General features: G+C 35.7%; 3 protein-coding genes and 1 long non-coding RNA gene across 15 annotated transcripts; 2 read left to right on the forward strand and 2 right to left on the reverse strand.

Annotated features, from left to right (window-relative positions):
* Positions 1-9,484, forward strand: LOC105230579 (protein lingerer; the record flags this gene model as incomplete). Of its 12 annotated transcripts, none has more annotated exon segments than XM_049452338.1 (14): positions 1-1,206; positions 1,277-1,561; positions 1,620-1,934; positions 2,040-2,242; positions 2,533-2,637; positions 3,454-3,558; positions 3,745-3,839; positions 3,909-4,282; positions 5,268-5,402; positions 5,470-5,592; positions 5,660-5,911; positions 5,977-6,132; positions 7,539-7,571; positions 8,630-9,484. In XM_049452338.1, coding segments are annotated over 14 exon segments (3,486 nt in total), but the record flags the coding sequence as incomplete, so codon positions are not given.
* A 447-nt stretch (positions 9,485-9,931) lies between these two features.
* Positions 9,932-10,883, reverse strand: LOC105230581 (vacuolar protein sorting-associated protein 28 homolog). The gene has a single exon (XM_011211433.4). It carries the CDS (start codon positions 10,776-10,778, stop codon positions 10,146-10,148), a length of 633 nt encoding a protein of 210 aa, XP_011209735.1. The 5' UTR covers positions 10,779-10,883; the 3' UTR covers positions 9,932-10,145.
* Positions 10,884-12,421: 1,538 nt separating this feature from the next.
* On the reverse strand, positions 12,422-13,726 carry LOC105230583 (sugar transporter SWEET1). Its single transcript, XM_011211436.3, has 5 exons — positions 13,465-13,726; positions 13,313-13,390; positions 13,002-13,228; positions 12,762-12,937; positions 12,422-12,688 (listed from the first exon to the last, which is right to left on the reverse strand). Exons 1-5 carry the CDS (start codon positions 13,539-13,541, stop codon positions 12,569-12,571), a joined length of 678 nt encoding a protein of 225 aa, XP_011209738.1. The 5' UTR covers positions 13,542-13,726; the 3' UTR covers positions 12,422-12,568.
* A 210-nt stretch (positions 13,727-13,936) lies between these two features.
* Positions 13,937-17,752, forward strand: LOC125777439 (uncharacterized). Its single transcript, XR_007422312.1, has 3 exons — positions 13,937-14,228; positions 14,302-14,793; positions 14,864-17,752. It is a non-coding gene; the product is annotated as an uncharacterized LOC125777439 (long non-coding RNA).
* Positions 17,753-22,228: the final 4,476 nt, after the last annotated feature.

The following is a 22,228-nucleotide window of genomic DNA, read 5'->3' on the forward strand; positions in this document are numbered from 1 at the left end:
AATTTACGTGATTCACGCGGCGGTGATGATCGCAATGACAACTATCGTCGTAGAGAAGGTGGTGGAGGTGGCGGTGGTGGTCGGAGTGGTGGTAGCCGTGGAGCTGGTTATGCTGGTCGTGGAGGTCGGGGTGGCGGTCGATTTGGCGCTGGTGGCCGTGGCACTGGTGGTCGCGGTGAACGTGGATTTAATTCTCGGTCTGGCACCAATGAAGATCACCATGAGGTGGAGTTATGGGACAATACTATTGCTCAGAACGCTGAGAAGCAGCAGCAACAAATGCAAGATGATGCTTGGGGTGACTGGGATAATGAAGAATATGTGGGCTCGCTTAAAGACAGTAAAGTATTCACCACAAGCAATCTGCCAAATCAGACGGCAGCAAGTGTGGTAAGTGGTGGCGTTAGTAGTATGAGTGGCGTGGTAAGTGGTGGTACAAGTGAGATATCGGCACCTCCTGGATTGGAACATCACTTGGGCAGTTCAAGTTTGGTTGGCACTCCAACATCACCGCAGCAGCAAGGATCTCATATGAATACACTTGTTAGCAACTCAGTGGGTATTGCAGGATCAAGTCCGTCTGGTGGTAATAATAGCATAAATGATGAAAGCTCAACTGTAAGTTCAGTTGTGCAGTCGGCTTCGACGTCCACAACTCCCATGATGCAATATAGTGCTGCAGTGACCAACACACAGCTAGCTCAATCACAGTCACTGACTTCTCAGCAGCAGCAGCAACCGCCGGTGCTACCTGGTTCAAGTAATTTGACGGCAACGGCTCTAAGTAACACTCCGTATGGCAGTGCAGCGGATACGTTTTCGAATGCTGCTACAGCGGCTGCAAATTTAGTTCAGCAAGTGCAGCAGCAACAGCAACAACAGCCACAAGGGCAAATCAAAACTTCAGCAACACTTTCCGTGGAGCAATCTCAGTATTTCAATTCTTTGACATCGCAGAACGCTGCAGCCACAGCTGTGCAACAACCATTACAACAGCAACAACAGTTACCATCGTCATATGCACAAAATGCGGCCGCCGTGCAGTACCCGACATCGTACGCAAACGTATTTGGCTCAGCTGCTGTAACTACCCCAGCGGCAACGAGTGGCCTGGGCGTGTCTGGGGCTGATCAAACACAACTCTCAGGTGGCGTACAACAGCCACAAGTGCGAAGAGCACGTGCCAAATTACCACCGCCTTCGAAGGTGAGTTAACAATATATTAATGATTTTTCAGAAAGATTTGAAAATACATTCATTATATCGATAATCTCAGATACCATCGACCGCTGTGGAAATGCCAGGAGATACGTTGAATAATATTGGCTACCTGGATGTTCAATTTGGAGGCCTTGACTTCGGTACAGAAGATTCTTTCGACACTTTGCCTGAGAAGTTTGGTACTGCTGTGACGATTGAAAGTCAACAGCAGCAACAACAGACACAATCGCAACAGCAATTGGTGCAATCGCAACAGGATGTGTCAACAGATTATCAAAACAAAAATAATGTGCAACAACAACAAAGTTCATTGTCGGCAGGGTTACAGAGTACACAACTTGTAAGAATGTTTTTTTTCATCTTTCTTATAACGGATCTAATAAAATAAAAAAATATAGAGTGAGGCATTATCAACTGGCTACTCGCAACGTGGCACAGCAGGTGTGCAACAGCAACAACAGCAGGTTGTCAGCGGTGGAAATGGAGTTGGTGTAGGAGGTGGTGCCTCCTCGGTTGGCGGCACCACAAATCACACATTAGACTTGAGTAAAAGCGACCCATACGGTCAGTCGCAGAGTGCCACGAACTCAACTGGTGGCTATCCAACGAGCGCTTACCAAACTGGTGTATCTGTAGCTAACAAGACTGCAAATGCTTATCAGCCATCCGCTGCCGGGCAAGTGTACAATAGCAGTAGCTATGCAAATGTACAGGTAATTGATGCAAATTTCACATTGAATTTATAAATAAAAGAGTTTTGCATATACATAATAATATATGGATAAAATTATTTGTTAATTTTTTACCATTTCGTTTAGTCCTCTGTTGCAAATACGTACCAACCCCAATCATATGGTTCGTATCAGCAAACTTCGATGAATTCCTATCAGCAACAAGCGGCAGTGAGTGCGCAAACGGGATCGAATTCAGTAGCGGGGGGCGGAGTTAACGTTGGTAGCAGTGGAAATGCAGCACAAAACATTCCCGCAGTTGGTGGCAGCGGCGGCAACAGCAATGCAAAGTAAGCAAAAAATTTGATATTTCATTTTTATCTTTCCATCCTATATAATTATACTGACCATTGTTTAGTATTAATATTTTTGTTATTGAATAGATTTTGTATTATTTTGTATATAATTTCGTTGCATTTGTATATGTACGTATGATTGCTTTTTGAGTTTCGTTTTATAAGTTTGATTGCTTTTAACAATTATCCCAAATCAAATTCTCACTTTTTTCCCGCCCGCCAACCCTCTGCCTTTGGCTTTAACGCTTACAATTTTTGTTGACAACCTTAATCTAATGCTGTAGCAATACAAATACCGGATATTTGTCAACCGGCTACCCAACACAGCAAAGCGCGTACCAGTCCAGCCAAAGTGTGTACGGTGGAACTGGTCTCTCAAATAGCTCAGGGTAAGTAAATTTTGAATGATCAATTTGCATTTGTAATGCAAACACTACTAAAGTATATAGTTTTTTTTAATATTTTATGCGTTAACCATACTAATTATTTTTATGGTTGCTTCAAACTAACATTAACTTATGTAAAAATATAGGAAATATTTAAAAAAAAAAAGGATAAAACTTGTTATGTTCTGCTCTCAAATCTGATTTCAATCAATTTCAATAATCTATACCAAATTTTGTAAATCTTAAGTAAAAAGTTTTTTCATACAAGAACTGGATTTTAATCGATTAATATAAAATTTTGTTGTGCAAATTTGTAAACTGATATTTCATAATTGAGAGACTATTTAGTGTATATACAGATAAACGGAGAGACATAACTAAAATGACCCAGTATCCGATGCTTTCTTCTGGTATTACAAACTTAGAGTTAAACATAATAATCTTCCATCGAGGTATAAAAATAAAAATAGAACTTGCTAAACGTTTAAGTACTATTTTTATTGTTATGGTGAAGAGGTGAAGGTTATTGTAGCAACAAATTATACCTGTATGTAGGCTGGTTTTTCAAAGGATAGCTAACAATGCTGTTTGGATGCAGCGAAAAAGTTTTCAGAATTTTTAATTTTCTAAAATCGTCGTAGTAGTGCTATTTGACCTTACCATGTACTCTTATTTCCACAAATTATTTATGGTTCTGACCATTCACTGAGGTTACAATTTATTGATTATTTTTATTATGCACTTAAATGTAAACGTTGTAGGAAAAATGTTGGTAATTAACAGATACTGTTGTTTTGTTACCGTTTTGTTATTGTATAGGTTCGCCGGTAGTACAAACACTTCATCCTCTCAATACACTAACTTTAGTACAAGTGCGAAATTGAAGGATGCGGCAACAGCGTCTAGTGGTTCGCATTACGAGAGGTAAGTAATGAGTTAAATTACTGTTTGATTGACTGATTGCCGTATTTTAAACTAATATAAATAAATTTGAAGCATTTTTAATAATTAAATATTATGAATAGATGCCCAAGCGTTGTTATATGATGTTATTAATGTGCACTTGCATACAAATACGTGGTTTACATATATTTTCTTTGTTCATTTTAGTGTATCATCTAGTAATGTGGCAAGCAATAGTGGATCAACTGGGAACTCGACAGTGTCTGCTAATTCGTCGGGCAATGCGACTTCATCGGTTAATTGTAGGCATTGTTTAATAAGCTGCTTATCATATTTATAGTAATATGATTTTTTCTTTTTTAATTTTACAGCCAACTCGAATGTGAATAGCAACAGCTCGGGCGTGGCGGCAAGTAATAATGTAAGCAGTGTTAGCAACAGTAATGTAAATACGAATAGTAGCAGCACTGTTAGTGGCGGTGGAAGTGGTGCTAGCGGTGGTGGTAGTGGCGGTTCTGGTGGCAGTGGAGTTGGTAGTAGTAGCAGCAGCAACCCTGCATCTGTGGTTGCCGCAGCAGCTGCGGCCGCGGCAGTATCATCGTCTTCAAATAAGACAAGCGCTAGCGGAATGGTGCCCAACATCCAAATGGTTAGTCAATATATTCAGACTGGATTGCCATTCTATCAGCAACCAGTTTATTCTTACGAGGATATACAAATGATGCAACAGAGAGTGCCACACGTGGTGAGTTCACATATGGAGAAAATGCAAAACTTAGAAAAATCAATCAATCCAATGAAAATTTCACAAGCATCCATAAAATTTCTTTAAGATTCTATAGGTGTTCAATCATTAATTATTTTTGTAAAATATACATTCCTCCATAAACATTAATTGTGGTCCAAATGACATAAAAATTCTTTATCATCTTTTGCACCTCCTCAAAATAACTTCTTCATTTTCTTTTTGTGAAACTAAAATTTAAAATACATCGATATTCACAAAATTACTCACTTATTTTTAAGTCTAATGAATGTTGATTAAAAACTATTTTTCATCCTCTTTGCTAATCTATTTTACAATTGGCTGTTTAATTCATCACATCTGGTATTGAAATGGTTAACAAAATTTCTAATGGGTATAACCTCAAAATGCTTTCAAAACAAAATTACGGTTTGCATGGTTTGCACACGTCGTTAATGTGATCGGATATGACGTTTTTTTTTTTGTAACAAACTTGTATAACATGAATTCTGGGTGAAAGCTAACTTCTATTTATAGTACATTTTTGCTGTTCAATTTATTTTTCAGTTTTCCTTTTCCCATATGATTTAAGTGAAACTAATGCTCCATCCCAATGCTTATTTGTAATATTTTGCCTTTATTGCATCGCACTTTCTTTTGTAAATAAAGAACATGAAATGAAACGAGGCGGCGGCGTACAATGCAAATTAGATAGTTAATTATTACCATCCGTTTGCTTGCTTTAACAATCTACGATATCGTCGTTTAACGCTTGATTTTTGCATATTTAAATAAATAAATATTTTTTAAACCGTTCCTTACAATGATCCTTACATTCATCACATTTTTATAAGTTTATATACTATAGCTACATGCGGTGCCTCGTTTCATTAATTATGTTTCGGTTTTCGTATATCGCATATTTTATAATTGTGGTACCAATATAAATGCATTGAAATTTATATTTTTTATGTTTGATTTGCAGCAGGGTTATTACGATCTCAACTACACTCCGACTAGTTTGGGCACCGGCCGAGATAATTTGGGCTCCGTAGCATATTCTACTATGACTGATGCACGTTTCACAAGAACGGACAATAATTCTAGCCCAGTTAGCAATGTAAGAATATGAAGCACTCAATACATTTTTCGAATCTGTACAATTTTTTCTTACGCAAAATAAATAGGTATCAAGTACAATGTCACAGCAAGCAGGCTCGGGCGGTCCCATGCTGAATGTTCCTTACTACTTCTATAGTGGAAATGTTATGCCTGGCAGTTTTCAATATGGCACACCAGCAATCTATCCGGTATGTATGGAAAACTGTATGAATCGCGGCATACAATCTAATCATTGATTTTGTATCTCTATGACAGCAGCAAATTCCTGCTGCTAATACAGCGTCTGGTGGCCAATTTCCAAAGCCTTCTTATAGCACTGGTTACGGTTCGACAAATTACGACGCATTGTCACAAGCTTCGCAGGATTATACAAAGGGCGCTTATCCGTCAAGCGTAAATCAGCAGACGAAATCACAAAATGTGGCGAACCCGCCCCAAACGGGATCGAGTTCGGATATAACATCGTCAATGTATAGTAAGGGACATGTTGCGCTGAATAAAGTCAATGTAAGATTGTTCGTTTAAATTTAGCAAATTGCTCAAATAGTATTTGTATGTTTATAATTTAACAGTCATATGAGAAACAAAATTTCCATTCGGGCACTCCGCCACCATTCAATATGCCGAATACGCAGACAGCTGGTGGGACTTCAGCTCAGCCGTACGGCATGTATTTGCCAATGCCGACTGCTGGTCATCACAATATGATTCATCAGCCAATCCATCAGGTAATGTAATAAGCAATAAACTTTTTTAACTTAAGCACTGTTTAGCCCTATTATGCTAAAAAGCATAGTTATTTATGTATAACTTCTAATTGATATCAAAATAATTATACCCTCATTTATTTATTCTTTTCATGGTAATATCGCGATTTGTTTTATTATAAAAAAAACATCATACATTTTTCCATCAAAAGAAGAATTTAATTTAGGATTTGATGATGTTAAATGTACTATATTTTTTTTTTTTTTTGAATCCGTACACCGAACAAGTTTTAAGAATACGTCATTCCCGTTTTATTCTACATTAGCGTAATCTTATATTTCCTGTTTAAAGTTTTATTTGGAACAAATGCTTTGTGTGTATTAAAAGACTTTTATCAGACTAGAAATTCTCCTTTTTTTTACGAAGTTGTTGACAATCCATGGTCAGTTAAAAATCCGAGTCTACTCGGGTTATTTAGATCTAAGAGTCGCGGGAACGGCCCTTTTTTGACCATCTATCTCCTTGCATCGGTAGGGTTTTACACTCAATGGGCCCATGACGTGTTTTAAAGCGCGCAGTGAGTGGATAGTTTTTCTGGTTTCCAGAAGCTAAGCTCTTTTAACACTCATACACAAATGTATGCGTATAATGTATGTAATATTTATATTATTTGAGGCATCTAAATGGATGTTAAATTTTTTCGATCTAAGTTTGTAATGTTTTACAGGTGAATTTAAAAGATATGAACATTTGATGCGAAATGTATTTATGACTTTAGTAATACTTACGTTATAGTAAATGTTCACATAATTAGTTTTCCAATAGGTATATTGCACAAATATATGTGTATATTCTAAATTATTGTATTTTCCTGTATGCTGTATTCATAAGACACTTTATTCAAGTGGAATTTTTATTTTGTCATTTATATATTTTTAATTTAACTTTGCCCGGTGAAAATCATTAAAAAATTAAGATTTGTGTATAACATTGGAATATAAGTAACATGCAAACATTCGTATTTATTTTTATAATCAAATAACCATTGCAAATTTTAAATTACGTAAAAATTCTGCTTTTAGTGCTTGTTAGCTATTTAAAGATACAATTAATTCGTTTCCAAATTCCTGTTGATTGAATCCTTACTGGATATTCGAAATTCCCAGACAACATTCCTCAGAAACAAATTCGGTTTCTAACTGCATTCCATCAAATTTATTCTAAATAATATAATGTGCTAATATTTCCTCGTTATTATCATACAACGACAATCACTGAAGTCAATTCAGAAGTACCATATAATAAACAGGACACCAATTTATTCACGATCACTCTTTCCTTTAAGTACAGTAATTAAAACCAAAATGCATGGAAAAGTTTTTTATTATTTTATTATTTCTTTTGGTTTTTTATGGGACAACGTTAGATGGACGGCAGGATTCATAATTCATCCCGCCGGGTAAGTTTCTAGTATATCAGTTAAATTATTATAATATTAAATAATTTTCCTGTACCAATTTTTTAAATTTTGTTATCTATTGTAATTTTACGCGTTTATGAAAAAAAAAATGTGTTAATACATCCGACTATTTACTGGTAATTAATTTAATGTTAACTGGCAAAGTTGAATAAAAATAATTGTGATATATGCAATATTGTTCCACTACAATAATGTTGTGCAATATTCACGCAGAGCTTCACAAATCGAAGATATAAAATGGTGTTAAGGACGAAATTAACAAAATAAAATTATTATTGTTTAAAAATGGCTGCTGGAACTCGAATGAAAATTTCAAGATTATAATTATTTGGAAATATTAATACCTCACCTTTTTTGTATTAGTAATACTGCTACATATAATATACATATTAGGGTGTTTAATTAAAACTTTGTTTTTTTATTTTTCGCGGACATATAAAAATTTAGGTTTTTCCCTGAAAATTTGAGACTTTAATTTTGACTTGAAGTACTTCCTTTCGATTTTTCACGTTTGTTTGAGCTGCTGCTCTTATCGAAAAACTTTCTAAGGAAAATAAAATTTAAAAATTCCATTAAATACTTTATTTTTTACTTTCTTAAATTGCTTATATCTCTGCAGCAACACTTATGACATCAGCGTTGAGATCTTTTTTGTTGGAAATTTAATTTACTTCAAATTTTCCAAATCCAAAAGGATATTTTTCGATAAATTATATTATTTTTAATATACATATATAAAAAACGTGAAAAATCGAAGAGTAGTTAAAGTCAAAATTAAGGATTTTTTTTCAACATAAAAAACCAAATTTTCATGTGTCCGAGAAAAAATATAAAAAGTTAAATGATTTACTTTAATACATACATATATGTACATACATATACATATGTATATGTATATGTATATATTATTATGTATAAATATTACTGTAAGATGTGTACTAACGAAATATACACTTTAGAGCCTTGCAATAACACGTGTACACTGTTTGCATTCTTACATCTAAAACTTATATTTGTGTTTGATTGTGTTTTTTCAGGATTCGAATAGCACGGGCCAACGGCAGCAAACAAGTAGCCAATCGAAATCGGCTGCTAAGCAAGGCTACTCGCCTTCTTATTGGACCGGACAAAATTGAACGTAAAGAGGAAACCCTAAACTCACGCATTAACGTATTCATATATGTTTACGATTGTAGTATATGAAACTCGATTCCGATTAATTAACATCATCCAATCAGCTCTGAAAATCGGTTCCCGATGCATGCTACCGCGTGTCCACCACCACATACATTACACATTAATTTTTCATATTGTCTGTCTGACTATCCTATTATTTTTTACACATATGTATGTATTTATACTTATGTACAAGTATATTAGTATAAATAGAAGATAAACGCATAATATCGAGGATTCAAATTTTGTATGTTCCACTCCTACGTTGTAGCGAAGTTCCCTCTTTAAGATCGATCCACTTATTCAAATTGTACTTTACTAAGATACAAAAACAAAAACTTATGCCCAAAAACCATTACCCCACAAACCCACATTCATACTCGTACATCTGTAATTCACTCTCATACACACGAATAAATTATAAAATTGAAAGAAATAAAGAAAAATAACACAGGTGTAGAATGCTATTACGAAGCAAAGAGAGTGTTTAATAAGTAATACACAGCAGTGGAGAAGAGGCCACACACACACACGGCACAGTTGAAAGGAAATAACAAAAAATAAATAAAAATTTAAATATTGTAATCGGTTTAAACTATATGTATAATTATATAATAACCTTAATATTTAAATTAAATACAAAATACGATTAAATCCAAAATAAACACAACAAACGCATAGTTCATACGCATGCGCGGTGAAGTCGAAATTTAAAATTTGGTTTTTATCTTTAACGTCAACAATACCATGTATTGTTGCATCATACAAGTTTTTAGGAATAAACCTGAGGTGGCGGTCACTGATTGGAGGTATGTACGGGGTGTTCGAGTATAGGCATTATATTGGACGCAAAAATGTTGCAGTATAAATATCAGTTGAGAAACACATCGGTGTTGCAATATTGGGGCAGTTATTTGTTAACTAGAACATCCCCCATAAATGTAAAGTTACAAAATGCCCTGTCTGCTAAACTATTGTATTTATTTCTATGTAGTTGAATTTTTGAATTTAAATGCAAATATCTCAAAGACCATAAGTCAGCGGCAACTATATATATATATTTTCTTGATCAGGAGAACCTCTTCCTCATACCCGTTTCAACACCGAAATCGGGGGATGCTATTCAAAAATTTAACCCACAACACTTCAAAAAACAATGAAACTATGATTTTTTATATCTATACTTTTATTACCATATGTGTACAATATTTATCTTTAAATTCTGTTAAAATGTTATTTAATGAATATGTAAGCAAACTAGTTTTGAATCATTTGCTCAAAAAATAAGATTTATTTTTATAACGGCTATGAGATTAACTTTTACAAATATGATTTCGTTTCTGCGTAGTTTTTGCAAGTACTTTGTTAACGAATTAGCTATTGACTATGCAATAATTTAGTAAAATCAGCGTAAGCCGATTCCAAATCAAATAGAAATTGGCGAACCTGTGATTCTGACAATTCATCAGAGGCTTGCATGTCATTTAAAGTGCTAAGCCAAGTTTCAACTTTTTGTTTGGCTTCAAAATCTTTTGGAATCAATGAAAGTCGGTTCATATTATCAGCCAAGTCTTTTACGTCCGGCTGCAAAGCATCCATCGTATTCATTTTGAGTCGTAATTTGTCCATGATGGTTATGAATAATGAAACTATTTCTGCTATGCATTTGGATGTATTTCCTTTATCGTCTTTAATTGTTATAGGTCTATCTTCTCGTATTCGTTCCAGAGCTGCAGGGCAGTCTAATCGAAATTTTTTTACAAATGTATCTACACTGGGATATTCATCACATTGAACTTGCTTGAAAGCAACTTTGTACTGCACTAAATATTTGGAACAAGCGGCCGTATACTCCTGTGGGGTGATGCAGTCACGGATGTACGCCTTTTCGAGCTGTTGAAGAGTATTGATGATTGCGTACAAATCAGCCATATTGTCATATTTCTCTCGTTCCCGTGCATTCCGATAGAGTTTCACCTCTTCGTACAATTCTGGACAATTTTCTTGCATTATTCTGCTGACAAAACTATTCCAGCGGTGCTAATTATTTTTCCTGAACAAAGAAATAACAATAGTAACAGATGACGAATTCTTTTATGTTGACATTATAAATATGACACATTAAACAAGTGGTGGAAATAAATCATGGTGTATTTACAATTTCACCATAATATTGACAGGTTGCACTTTCTCTCTTCACTAATTTTCTGTTTTACTTGATGTGGTTTAGACTAGACATTTGCACCATCAGTAGTATAATATACATATGTTTTCCGTTTCCGAGCAATTCAAATTGCATAATTAAAATATAAAATTTTTCAAATATTCTTCTAAATATTGTTCGTTCCTATGCGAATGGAGGTGGTGCAGGGGCATAAGTTGCAAGGCATTCTTGGCATCTCCCAACCGGCATGGGTGGTGCTACTTGGCATCACTCCTGTGGGTTGTCAAAAGACTTATGCGTGAGGCAACTAAGACCTGCCACCTCCTAATCCAGGATGTTATGCGTGCCCATTGGATAATTTGCAGCTAGGAAGTGAATTCGGTTGTTTTCGAACGGAGCCTTTCTAACACCGGACCGAATTAGAATTGGGGCTCTGGCGCGGCGAACCTTCTGCAGTATATCGGACTTCATCAATATGCTGGGGGTAGGTGAGTATTTGCGATTTAGGAGTGGGCACAATAGACTTTAGGTCGTGGTGCATTTCACGTTTATCAATCTAATCTAATCTAATCTAATCTAAATATTATTCGTTATTATTGTATGTTTAAATAATACAAATACGGAGTGCAGAGAGGGTCGAATGAGAGTTTAGTAATTTTTTCAATTAGTTGCATGGGCCTGAATGAGTGCTTCTGACATCTATTTTCTAGAAATCCTACAGCTTTGCACTTTTAAATATAAACATTCCTTTCCTTGGAGCCAATAGTTATCAAAAGATTACCTAGATCAGCAAATATATGCAAACATCAATAAATAAATAATCATATTTCCGATAACAATTTCGTTTTACAATTCGAGGGGGTATATGGTTTATTTCAATAATCACTTGAAATTATGCTCGGTCATCATTTAGTTAGGTAATGTTAAACCATATTTACTATATTTAGGTGGTCTCTGATGAAGTACATTTATATTAGAAAGGCTCGATATAATTAAATGATGAAATACATCAAAATAGTGGGGTGGGCATTCATACAGGTAACAGGTGGACTATACTGTTATTAATATGTTATTGAATAATAAAAAATTCCATGTAGTATGAAATCGATAACGATTTCTTAGATAAGTTTTATTGTCGTGTGAATTTGGATTTAACTGTTTTTAATATTATTCTATGGTTTTAAACAATAGTCTTCAGCACCGCTAGTTCTGAAGAGCACACACATAGTTTCAGTAGTTTCAGTTACGTACCTATAACAAACAATGGTCTCGAATATATACAATAAGAGAGATGTAAGTAAAAACTCCTTATGATTATTAGCATAATTACTTTATTAAAACACACGCGAAATATAATCTATGGATATTATCGCTTTACAAATACTCAAACATTATAAACTGGAATTTCATTAAACAATATACCATAGCATGCACTATCTAAATATGAGCAATAGTTTTTAAATGGTTAAATAAATGCAATCTTTTAATATATATTTCGTATTTAATTAAGCATATAAGTTTATTGTTTTACTTCTAAAAATATTTAATACAGTCGTTATGTTTTCAAACCTAAAATTATTTGTTTCATCGCTACAACGAGGATCAATATATTTTAGATGCTAACTATATTTTTCTTTTAAAATATAGGAGCTTGGTCAACCAAGCGATAGCCTTGGCCAGAATATGTTTTAGGTGGGTAAACAACAAATAGACAAAGTTGCAGCATTGAAAGTAAACATCCAAAAAAATTTGGTATCTGTTAATAAGAAATAAGATAATTATATTACGTGTATGCATTTTTCAAACGATTCTAATTGTAAAAATCAAACCTGTATAAAAGTGTCTGATATGACGACACCGTATATGACCCACTGTATGGACACTAGAAATGTCATTACTATCAGTGCAAAGGGTAAACTTTCTGAATTCTGTACACGTATCACATGAATTAGCATTGTTAGAGGAGCTGCAAAAAAACACACTGTAACAATACTGCAGACCAAACCTAAAAATAAGTAACTTTTTATTATTTGCATTGCTAAATGTATATAGACACTTTAGAATCGTACCCATAATACGAATTTTTTCCGCTTCAGTTTCAACCAAATTAGTATAGTACCAGACACTAAACAAAATACATAATACAATGCCAAATTGTCTCATATAGGACTTTTTGTTTACTGAGAAAATATAGTATATCATTGTGTAGCATAGGAAAAGGAAGGACCCAATTATATTGACCAATATAACGCTGCGTTCATCAGTGAGCATACCATATCGAAGCCAAAATGAAGTTCTATATAAGTTAAAAATATAATTCCATTATTCAAATACAAATGTTAATGTAATGTAAACAATATAGGTATGTATTTGAACTCACGAAAGAAATCCACAAATAAAAGGTAGGCCTGATGATTCGCCGGTACTTTTCTTTTGTATGTACTTACGACATATAATTCTGAAATATAAATATACATATGTAAACGATTTTTCCATTGATACCTAGTATGTATGTATATTATTAGGACTTACACTCCAGACAAAAATTGTAAAACCGTACTGACTACTGCTGTAGACTCCAGTAGCACATCGTATGTAGGAAGCGGCATATTTAGCTGTTTTCTAAGTATCTAATTTGTACTCATGAATTTTATTTAATTGTGTTTATTTTAGTTAACTTCTTATAAACAATATAAGAAGTTTTTAGACATAAATTTGTTTTTCAAAAAAATGAAAGAGTATGCATTTCAAATGAAAAACAAAATTTGTTTGGCTTTACGATTGCTATCAGACTATTCTTTCCAAACCAATAGCTACGTCAACTGTTTTTATTTTGCTTTCAATTTAATTTTGACATTGAAGTATTTATTTCCCGATTTTGTTGTGCTCAGAGGAGAATGTGGGATCAAAACACAACATGTAAAAATTATCAGCTGTCTTGGGAGATTGCGCATAATATGCAGAAGAAAACTGCATTTTATTTTATTTTTGGAAAACTTGTTAAAAGTAATACATTTTTTATAGCATATGAAGAAGTTAACATTTAATCTGGACATTGTAAATACTGAAATTTTATTTCTTCAAAAGTAAACAAAACAATTAAGGGCAATAGTCGTGAATTTCTAAAACTTTTAAATAACTTGTAATTCCGGTTCCTTAGTAGTCATGTATAATATGTAACAGTACCATCGGAATTGTGTTCGGTGTGATTTATTAGCCATACATATGTTTGAGATAAATCGGTACTTCATAGAATGGATTTAAATATGTCAATGCGAAAAATATGTGAATAATGTGTGAGTAAATTTATAAGGTGTATACATACATATATTTAATTGCGGGTAAATGTTTATTTTCTATTGCTTTTAGAGAACGATAGCCACAAAAAGTAATGATAAGTGTTCTCTTAATGATTTCCCCCTTGAACAGTATCGAAGAAGAAATAGGTCTCTCCGATAATTGGAAAGCGCTACACGTGGTAGCAAAGCAATATAAGCACAATAGTGGTAGTGTTTACAAAGAGTCGCAACAGCTAAGCTACCGAATGCGATAGGAATGCTAGATTTTCTCTGATATGAGCTCATTATGAACATGTCCCAATTGACAGCAGAGAACATATAACCAGTTCTTTGCGTTCTCTGCGGTTATAAAAAATAAATTTTGAGGCGCTCTCACACCAGAACAAGTTGGGTATTCCTTTATCACTGACTGACAGTATGACTATAAGCTCCCTTGGTGAATAATCTGTTCGCGGAGTAAATCGTGAATATATATAAAAATTACGGATCTGTTCCTAATTTTTGTGGAAAAAGTGATTTTAAGCAAATTTATTAGGCGAATAAAAATAGAAAACCTATAAACGTAAATACTCATAACAAAATAATTCTGCTTAAAACTTTGAAAATACATACAAATATACATATGTATGTAGCTATTGCTGGCATATGTCCAAAGAGGAGGTTAAACAAAGAACACAAATATCGCACGCTTTTTACAATTCGTATTCACCAATAAACGCATAACAAAAGAAAACATCGACTTGCATGCTTGCGTTAATAAAACAAACATAAAAAATGGAGTTGCATATGACTACACAAAGTGAACCTCTGCATCGTCTAGATGGTGAACAACAAACAAGGAAATTTGCTGTGACCCACGGCACTAAGGTATCCCTTCATGAGGATTCGGAAGTGCTCAAGGTATACTATTTATCTGGCTGTGTTCTTTTAAGGTCAAGTACATTAATCCCTGTAGGTAAAAGTTGTTTTGGGAGGGGATATGCAAGAATATGTATGCAATGTGAACCTTGTACTTGTTTTTGGTTCTAAATTGCTTTTCAGCTGCTCTTTAACAAATATTTGAGTACATATGTAAGTACATATGTATGTGCTTAAATTTTAAGCACTCATTTTTCTAATAACTTTCGTTTTGTTAAATGAAAACATTCTGTTTTTATAAAGGTTGTGATTATAATTAATGTTATATTTTGGACGGTATGTTGTGTTATTTAATTACACCTAATGCATTTAAAGTAACGTATTTCCTTATTAACCAAAAGTAGCACAGAAAAATTAAGGAATGAATTATGCCTTTATCAGTTAGCATCCCATAAAGAAGCCAAAACGAAGTTAAAAATATAATTTCATTATTTAGATAAAAATTATTAATGCAAACTAACCTAACGACAGTTTTGGAAATTTATTGGTGAATGACTGAAACACGATATAATATGGATAACGCGCTGAAACAAAATTTAATTGTTGGTTATAACTGGGTTATATCTGATGACAGAATCTTAAAATGTTGGACACATGTACATACATATGTATGTACTTATATATACATATGTAATTTGAAGTAGTGAATTGTAATCAATAAAATATCAAATTTCGAATTTTTTGATCATACGTCATTTTGCATTTTAGGTGATGGTATGTAATTAAAGTCACGAAAGAAATCCACAAATAACCTAAAGTTATCTGAGAGAATTGAATTATTAAAACGAATAAGGCTTAACTTAAGTCGACTAAATAGCAAACATTGTTTATTATTAATTTTGCATAGCTTCCTGTTTTTATGTTTTTGTTCCTACATATTTTTCACCTTTTATTTAAAAAATATATATATCTATATGTACGTACATATGTATATATTTTTTTCAACCTTATAAAATATTTTAATTTTTAACTGATTACGAAGTACTTTGATAACTTTTCTGACATTTCTACCGATGCAATTTTTCACAGCGGCGAAGCACATGCATACATAAGTACATATGTATGTTCATATTATATATTAGGTGCGTGTTATATTCTGCGATTTAACGAATTATTATAATTTATATAACTAACTAACAATTATAATATTATATTAATAACTATCGGATTTCCCGTCCGGCACGGTCGGCGTCAAATATGTATATGTATATCTAATATCAAATATCATATTTACAGACACGTTACATCAAAGCCTTCCTTGTTGCTAAATTATGAGAGCGCATTGTCACTTTCTTTATCAGGTACAGATCTCCACAGTGCGCAACTAAATTTCTGTTTTTTTTTTTTAATAAATTTTATTGTAAAGAAATGGTTGCAAATTAATTATCTGAAGTATTGCCCATCGTTAGTCACCATTTGTTACCATCTTTCTGGCAAAGCCAGAATAATACAAGTATTACAGTTTTACTGTCTGTCTTCATCTTGTGATGCTATACAACAATCAAGCCATTTTTCGATGTCGTGAATGAAACTGCTTCTGAGCCAGACCTTCTGCCATTAAACGGAAGAAATAACAATCCGACGGTGCAATATTTGAAGAATGTGGCGGATGGGATAGGATTTCCCATTTAAGCGTTTTCAGGTAGGTCTTAGCGGGTTTGGCAGCGTGAGGGCGATCGTTTTCATGCTGCAGAAGAATTTTTTCGTGCTTCTCCTTGAGGTCATTAGGAACCCAAGTTCCTTGTGTCTGAATCATTCCCAGTGCATGTAGTCGACTTGAAATGACTTGGCGGGTACGTCCCAATGCTGAAGCAAGTACTTCTTGCGTTTGACATGGATTCTCATCAAGGAACGTCTCACCGTCTTATAAGGATTTTGGCCTTCCTTCGCGCGGAATATCTAAATCGCCGTCTTTGAAGCGACGAAACCAATTACGGCACGTTGTTTCACTTGGGGCAGCACCTCCGTAAACTTTTTGGAGTCCCCGATGTGATGTGATGTGCTTCAGACGACGATTTCTTTGATTGAAAGAAGAAAATCAACACTTCCCGCAAATGACGATTATTTGGGAAAAGAGGATATATTGGCACAACCATATATGACACAAACACAAAAATCCCTAACAAAAATTCACAATTATATATCTAGCTTAATAATTGAATATGAATATATGTATGTACGTATGTATGTTATCATTACTGCACAATTATTAATCAACATCGAGATAACCCCAAATTACCTACGCAAGAGCCTCCTGTTAAGATAACGTTTGAATTATTGAATTAGTCAAAAAATTAAAGCATAATATTTCTGTGATTTCGCCAATGCTTCTGTTATGTGCTTTTGCTGCTGCCTCTTAGTGAAATTAATGATGGTACTTTAACCTCATATACATAGTATGTACATATGTACGTTCTAAAATATTTGTATTTTTGTGAAAGACAATTTTCGTTGAATTAAAAATAATTTTGTCATACATATGTACATATGTGTGTATATAAAGTATTATTAAAAATACGTAAACTAGAACCACGATTAAATTATTAAAGGTCATGAGGGATTGCTTGCAATAAATATTTGTATATTAATAAATAAAATGTTGACAAATACGGTGGACACAGATTCCGCAAATGCCTGTACCATATATGTACATACTGTTACGAATTTACTGCTTGCTAGTTTACTTTGTTAGGTTCGTATCTCTGGATTGACAAATAAAATCAACACTGTTTAATTTAACTCTTTATTTCACAACTCGTCTACACTATAGCAGTTTACTCTTAGCACTGATTGATTACGTTGGCGCTGCCACGGCTTATATAGCCACGCACTTCTCGCTAGATGTCGATGTGTCCTTCTAGAATATTGCGTCTAGAAACCACCAGAACATACTGCTATACGGCGCCAGATGTAGCTATTGCTTCGACAAACAAACAGCCGCGGCGCCAGATGTCTACAATAAGACAAATGCTATTCCATATACCTACAGCTATTGTTCATAATAATGGATGCATATAGCAATACAAATACAACTTAATACTACTTTTGTAACACTGCCCTCCACTAAAGCCTAATCGTCCCGATTAGGCACAAATCCTCTTGAACCAAATGGGGCGAGCCTCTCCAAATGTACTACTTTCATTTTACATCGTGCTTTTCCATTCCTTTGTATGCGGTATACCACGTCATTAAGTCGTTTTATCACCATATAGGGTCCTTCCCAGGCTGACTGCAGTTTCGGGGACAAGCCTTTCTTTCGAAGTGGATTGTACAATAGGACCAGATCACCTTCTTCAAAACCTTTTGAATTTGCCGCTTGATCGAACCGGTCCTTCATCTTATTGCTCATCAGATGCGTATGCTGTCTTACCATTAGATGCAATTCATTCATTTCTTCCTTTAAGGCAGAACAATAATCTCCATCATTTCTTACAGCTGTAGGATTCGTTCCAAACTTAAGATCAGCGGGGAGTCGCAGATCAGATCCGAAAATAATCTTTGCTGGCGTGTAACCAGTTGTCTCGTGCTTCGCTGAACGATACGCCAGCAGGAACATCTGGATGCACTTGTCCCAATTCCGTTGATCTTTATCAACGATTTTCCGCAGATGTTCTTCGAGCGTTCGGTTGAATCTCTCCACCATTCCATCTGATTGTGGATGTAACGCTGTCGTCCGTGTCTTGTGGATGCCCAATAATGTACAGACTTCTTGGAAAATGGAAGATTCGAAATTCCTGCCTTGATCTGAGTGTAATTCGATGGGCACTCCGAACCTTGTTATCCAATTTTCTACAAACGCTTCGGCTACTGTCTTCGCTTCCTGGTTTGGTAAGGCATATACTTCTGGCCATTTACTGAAATAGTCCATGACAACCAGTAGATATTTGTTTCCGGCCGTACTGGTTGGGAACGGACCTGCAACATCCATTGCGACTCTTTCAAATGGCGATCCCACGTTGTACTGTTGTAGCCTACCGCGACTTTTGGCTTTAGGACCTTTAGCTGCCATGCACTCTACGCAATTACTTATCCATTCTGCTATGGAATCTCGACAACCGATCCAGTAGAACCGTTGTTTAATCTTCTCTATAGTTTTTGTAATTCCAAGGTGCCCTCCACTAGGTCCATTGTGATATTCTTTCAATACTTTTGGGATCATGGACTTCGGTACTATGATCAGCAGACGAGACTGTTTGCCATCTTCGCTTTCCCAGGTACGATGAAGGTATCCATTAACGAGGTTTATGCTGTTCCATTGGGCCCAATATGCTTTTGCAGTTGGACTCTCGCTACTTATTTGTTCCTTTGGTGGTCGTACCCCATTTTCTTTGGCCATTATCAGCTTTGCAAGATCAGGGTCCTCCAGCTGATTGATTCTGATGCGGTGAGGAGTCCAATCATCTTCAGGTTCTATATTCAGTAATCGCACGTCGATTATACCTTCTTTTCCCTCTGATTTGGAGCAATGTTTACATTCCAGTGGACAAGGGCGACGTGATAATGCATCCGCATTTTTGTGGTGAATCCCCTTTCGGTGTTCTGTTTCGAAGTCGTAATTCTGTAATCTTTCGATCCATCGTGCAATTTGGCCTTCCGGATTCTTAAACTGTAATAACCATTTTAATGCTGCATGATCAGTCCTCAGCAAGAATCGTTGTCCATACAAATACTTGTGGAAATGTTTTACACATTCCACCACAGCTAGTAGTTCTTTTCGCGTCACACAGTAGTTTTTCTCTGGTTTCCCGAGCACTCTGCTGTAATACCCAATTACTCTTTCTTGTCCGTCGATGAGCTGAGACAGGACACCTCCAATTCCATAAGCGCTCGCATCTGTATCCAGGATGAATTTCTTTCCAGGTATTGGATAAGCCAACATCGGCGCCGTACAAAGTAGTTCTTTAAGCTGCTCAAACGCTTTTTCTTGTTCCAACTGCCATACAAACGGGCGATTCTTCTTTGTTAAATCATGTAAACTTCTAGCCACGTTCGCAAATCCAGGTACAAAACGGCGGTAATACGTGCATAAACCGAGGAAGCTGCGGAGTTCATGTATGTTGGTGGGTCGAGGCCAATCTTTAACTGCATTTATTTTTCCTTCCTCGGTGTGAATCCCCTCAGTTGACACTTTATGTCCGAGATATGTGACCTGCTTCTTCCATAATGAGCACTTTTTGGGATTCAAGCGTAATCCGGCTGATGCTATTCGCTGAAAGACTTCCTCTAGATTTTTCAGATGATCATCAAAACTTTTTCCCATGATGATAATGTCATCAAGATACACCAAACATGTCTTCCAGTTGAGTCCTTTTAACACATGTTCCATCAGTCGCTCGAACGTTGCAGGCGCATTACATAACCCAAATGGCATCACAGAGAATTCCCATAACCCGTCGCCCATACTGAAAGCGGTCTTTTCGCGGTCACGTTCATCAATCTCGACTTGCCAATATCCACTTTGTAGATCTAATGTAGAAAACCATTTCGCTCCAGACAAGGTGTCTAATGTATCGTCGATTCTCGGTAGAGGATAACTGTCTTTCTTTGTGACATCATTCAACTTCCTATAATCTACGCAGAAACGGGTGCTACCATCTTTCTTTTTAACTAAGACGATAGGTGAGCTCCATGGACTTATTGAAGGTTCGATTACACCGTTTTTGTGCATGTCTTCAATAATTTTGTTAGCATCTTCACGTTTTGCTAGTGGAACCCTACGCGGAGCTTGTCGGATTGGTTTAGCGTCTCCAGTATTTATGCGATGTTTGACAATGCCGGTTCTTCCTGTGTTTCCTTCGTTTGCAAATATGGATGCGTATTTTTCTAATAGTTTTTCTGCTTTTAATTTTTCATTTCCATGCAGTTCGTTCAGCAAATTATTTAGGAGTGTAGGACTTATCTGCTGTGGCTCAATAGTAGGCTTCTGTTGTGACCGTTCGCATCGTGCTATTGCACTTATATTCTGGCACTGTCCAATTACTGCTCCTTTCTTCAGACTTATAGGCGTGTTGAATTCATTCACTACTCTGACCGGAATGGTGGCGTCTTCTCTAGTTTTCACAAGCGTTCTTCCTACCAATATGGGTGTATCTATTTTTGTTGGTTCCACAATCCACAACTCTTCAGTCCCACCTCCTCCATTCACTTTAGCCCATACAATCGCCTCAGATTTTGGTGGAATACTCTGATTATCATCAACAATCACCCTCTTACTTTCAACGTTGGTCACATATCCGGTGTTTATAGGCATCTCCATGTCCTGGCAAAACAGCATTTGCTTGTTTAAATCCAAAGTAACCCCGTGATCAATCATGAAATCTACTCCCATTATAATTTCATCCGTGATTTCTGCTACGATGAAGGTGTGATTAACTTCCAGGGTACCAATCATCACTTCGCAAAACACTTTTCCCGCGACAGCTGCTTCCTCTCCGGTGGCCGTTCGAAGTTTGCAACCGACTAATGGTTCAACCGTTCCTCTTACCACATCCGGTCGGATAATTGAATGTGTGGCACCAGTATCCAAAGTAAGCATTGACAGTCGTCCATTTACGATACCGTTGATAGTAAGATTGTTGTCATGGCGACCTATTTGTGATATCGAGATGGCGGGGCAAATAGTTGTGGGAACCAGCTCACGCCCCTTTGAACTGTTCCGTTTTAGTTTAACGACTTGTGAGATGTGGATGCTCCGTCCTCGTTATCTGTTGGATGTTTCCGTTTTGATGGGTTTACTTTTATATTGCAATTTCGGGCAAAGTGACCCGCTTTTCCACAGTTGAAACATCTGCCTGTTGTATTTACTCGCGGTGCAGCAATTGTCTTCAGAGTCTTCAATATTTCCTCCATCAGCGCTGGTTGTTCCATTTCAACCCTTTGTACTTTGTGTGCTGGTTTACTTAGTAGGGAAGCTGTTTCCTGTGTGAGGGCGTGCGAAACCGTTTCAGCAAACGTTCTTTTTGGCAATGCATATGTGGCGCGTTTGGTGTCCACATCACGAATTCCATTTATGAAACATTGAATTTTTACCCTCTCAATGTATTCCACAGGTGCATCTGCATTTGCCAAATGAGCCAGTC

Source organism: Bactrocera dorsalis, chromosome 3, assembly GCF_023373825.1.
Source record: "Bactrocera dorsalis isolate Fly_Bdor chromosome 3, ASM2337382v1, whole genome shotgun sequence".
Lineage (NCBI taxonomy): Eukaryota > Metazoa > Arthropoda > Insecta > Diptera > Tephritidae > Bactrocera > Bactrocera dorsalis.

Bases quoted from the DNA above. Each gene is read 5' to 3' on its own strand.
- LOC105230581 (XM_011211433.4), bottom strand. From the start codon at position 10,778: ATGCAAGAAAATTGTCCAGAATTGTACGAAGAGGTGAAACTCTATCGG.
- LOC105230583 (XM_011211436.3), bottom strand. From the start codon at position 13,541: ATGCCGCTTCCTACATACGATGTGCTACTGGAGTCTACAGCAGTAGTC. The intron at 13,391-13,464 runs GTAAGTCCTAAT...TTTATATTTCAG, and splicing joins TTACAATTTTTGTCTGGAGT to AATTATATGTCGTAAGTACA. The intron at 12,689-12,761 runs GTTTGATTTTTA...TCTTATTAACAG, and splicing joins TATCAGACACTTTTATACAG to ATACCAAATTTTTTTGGATG.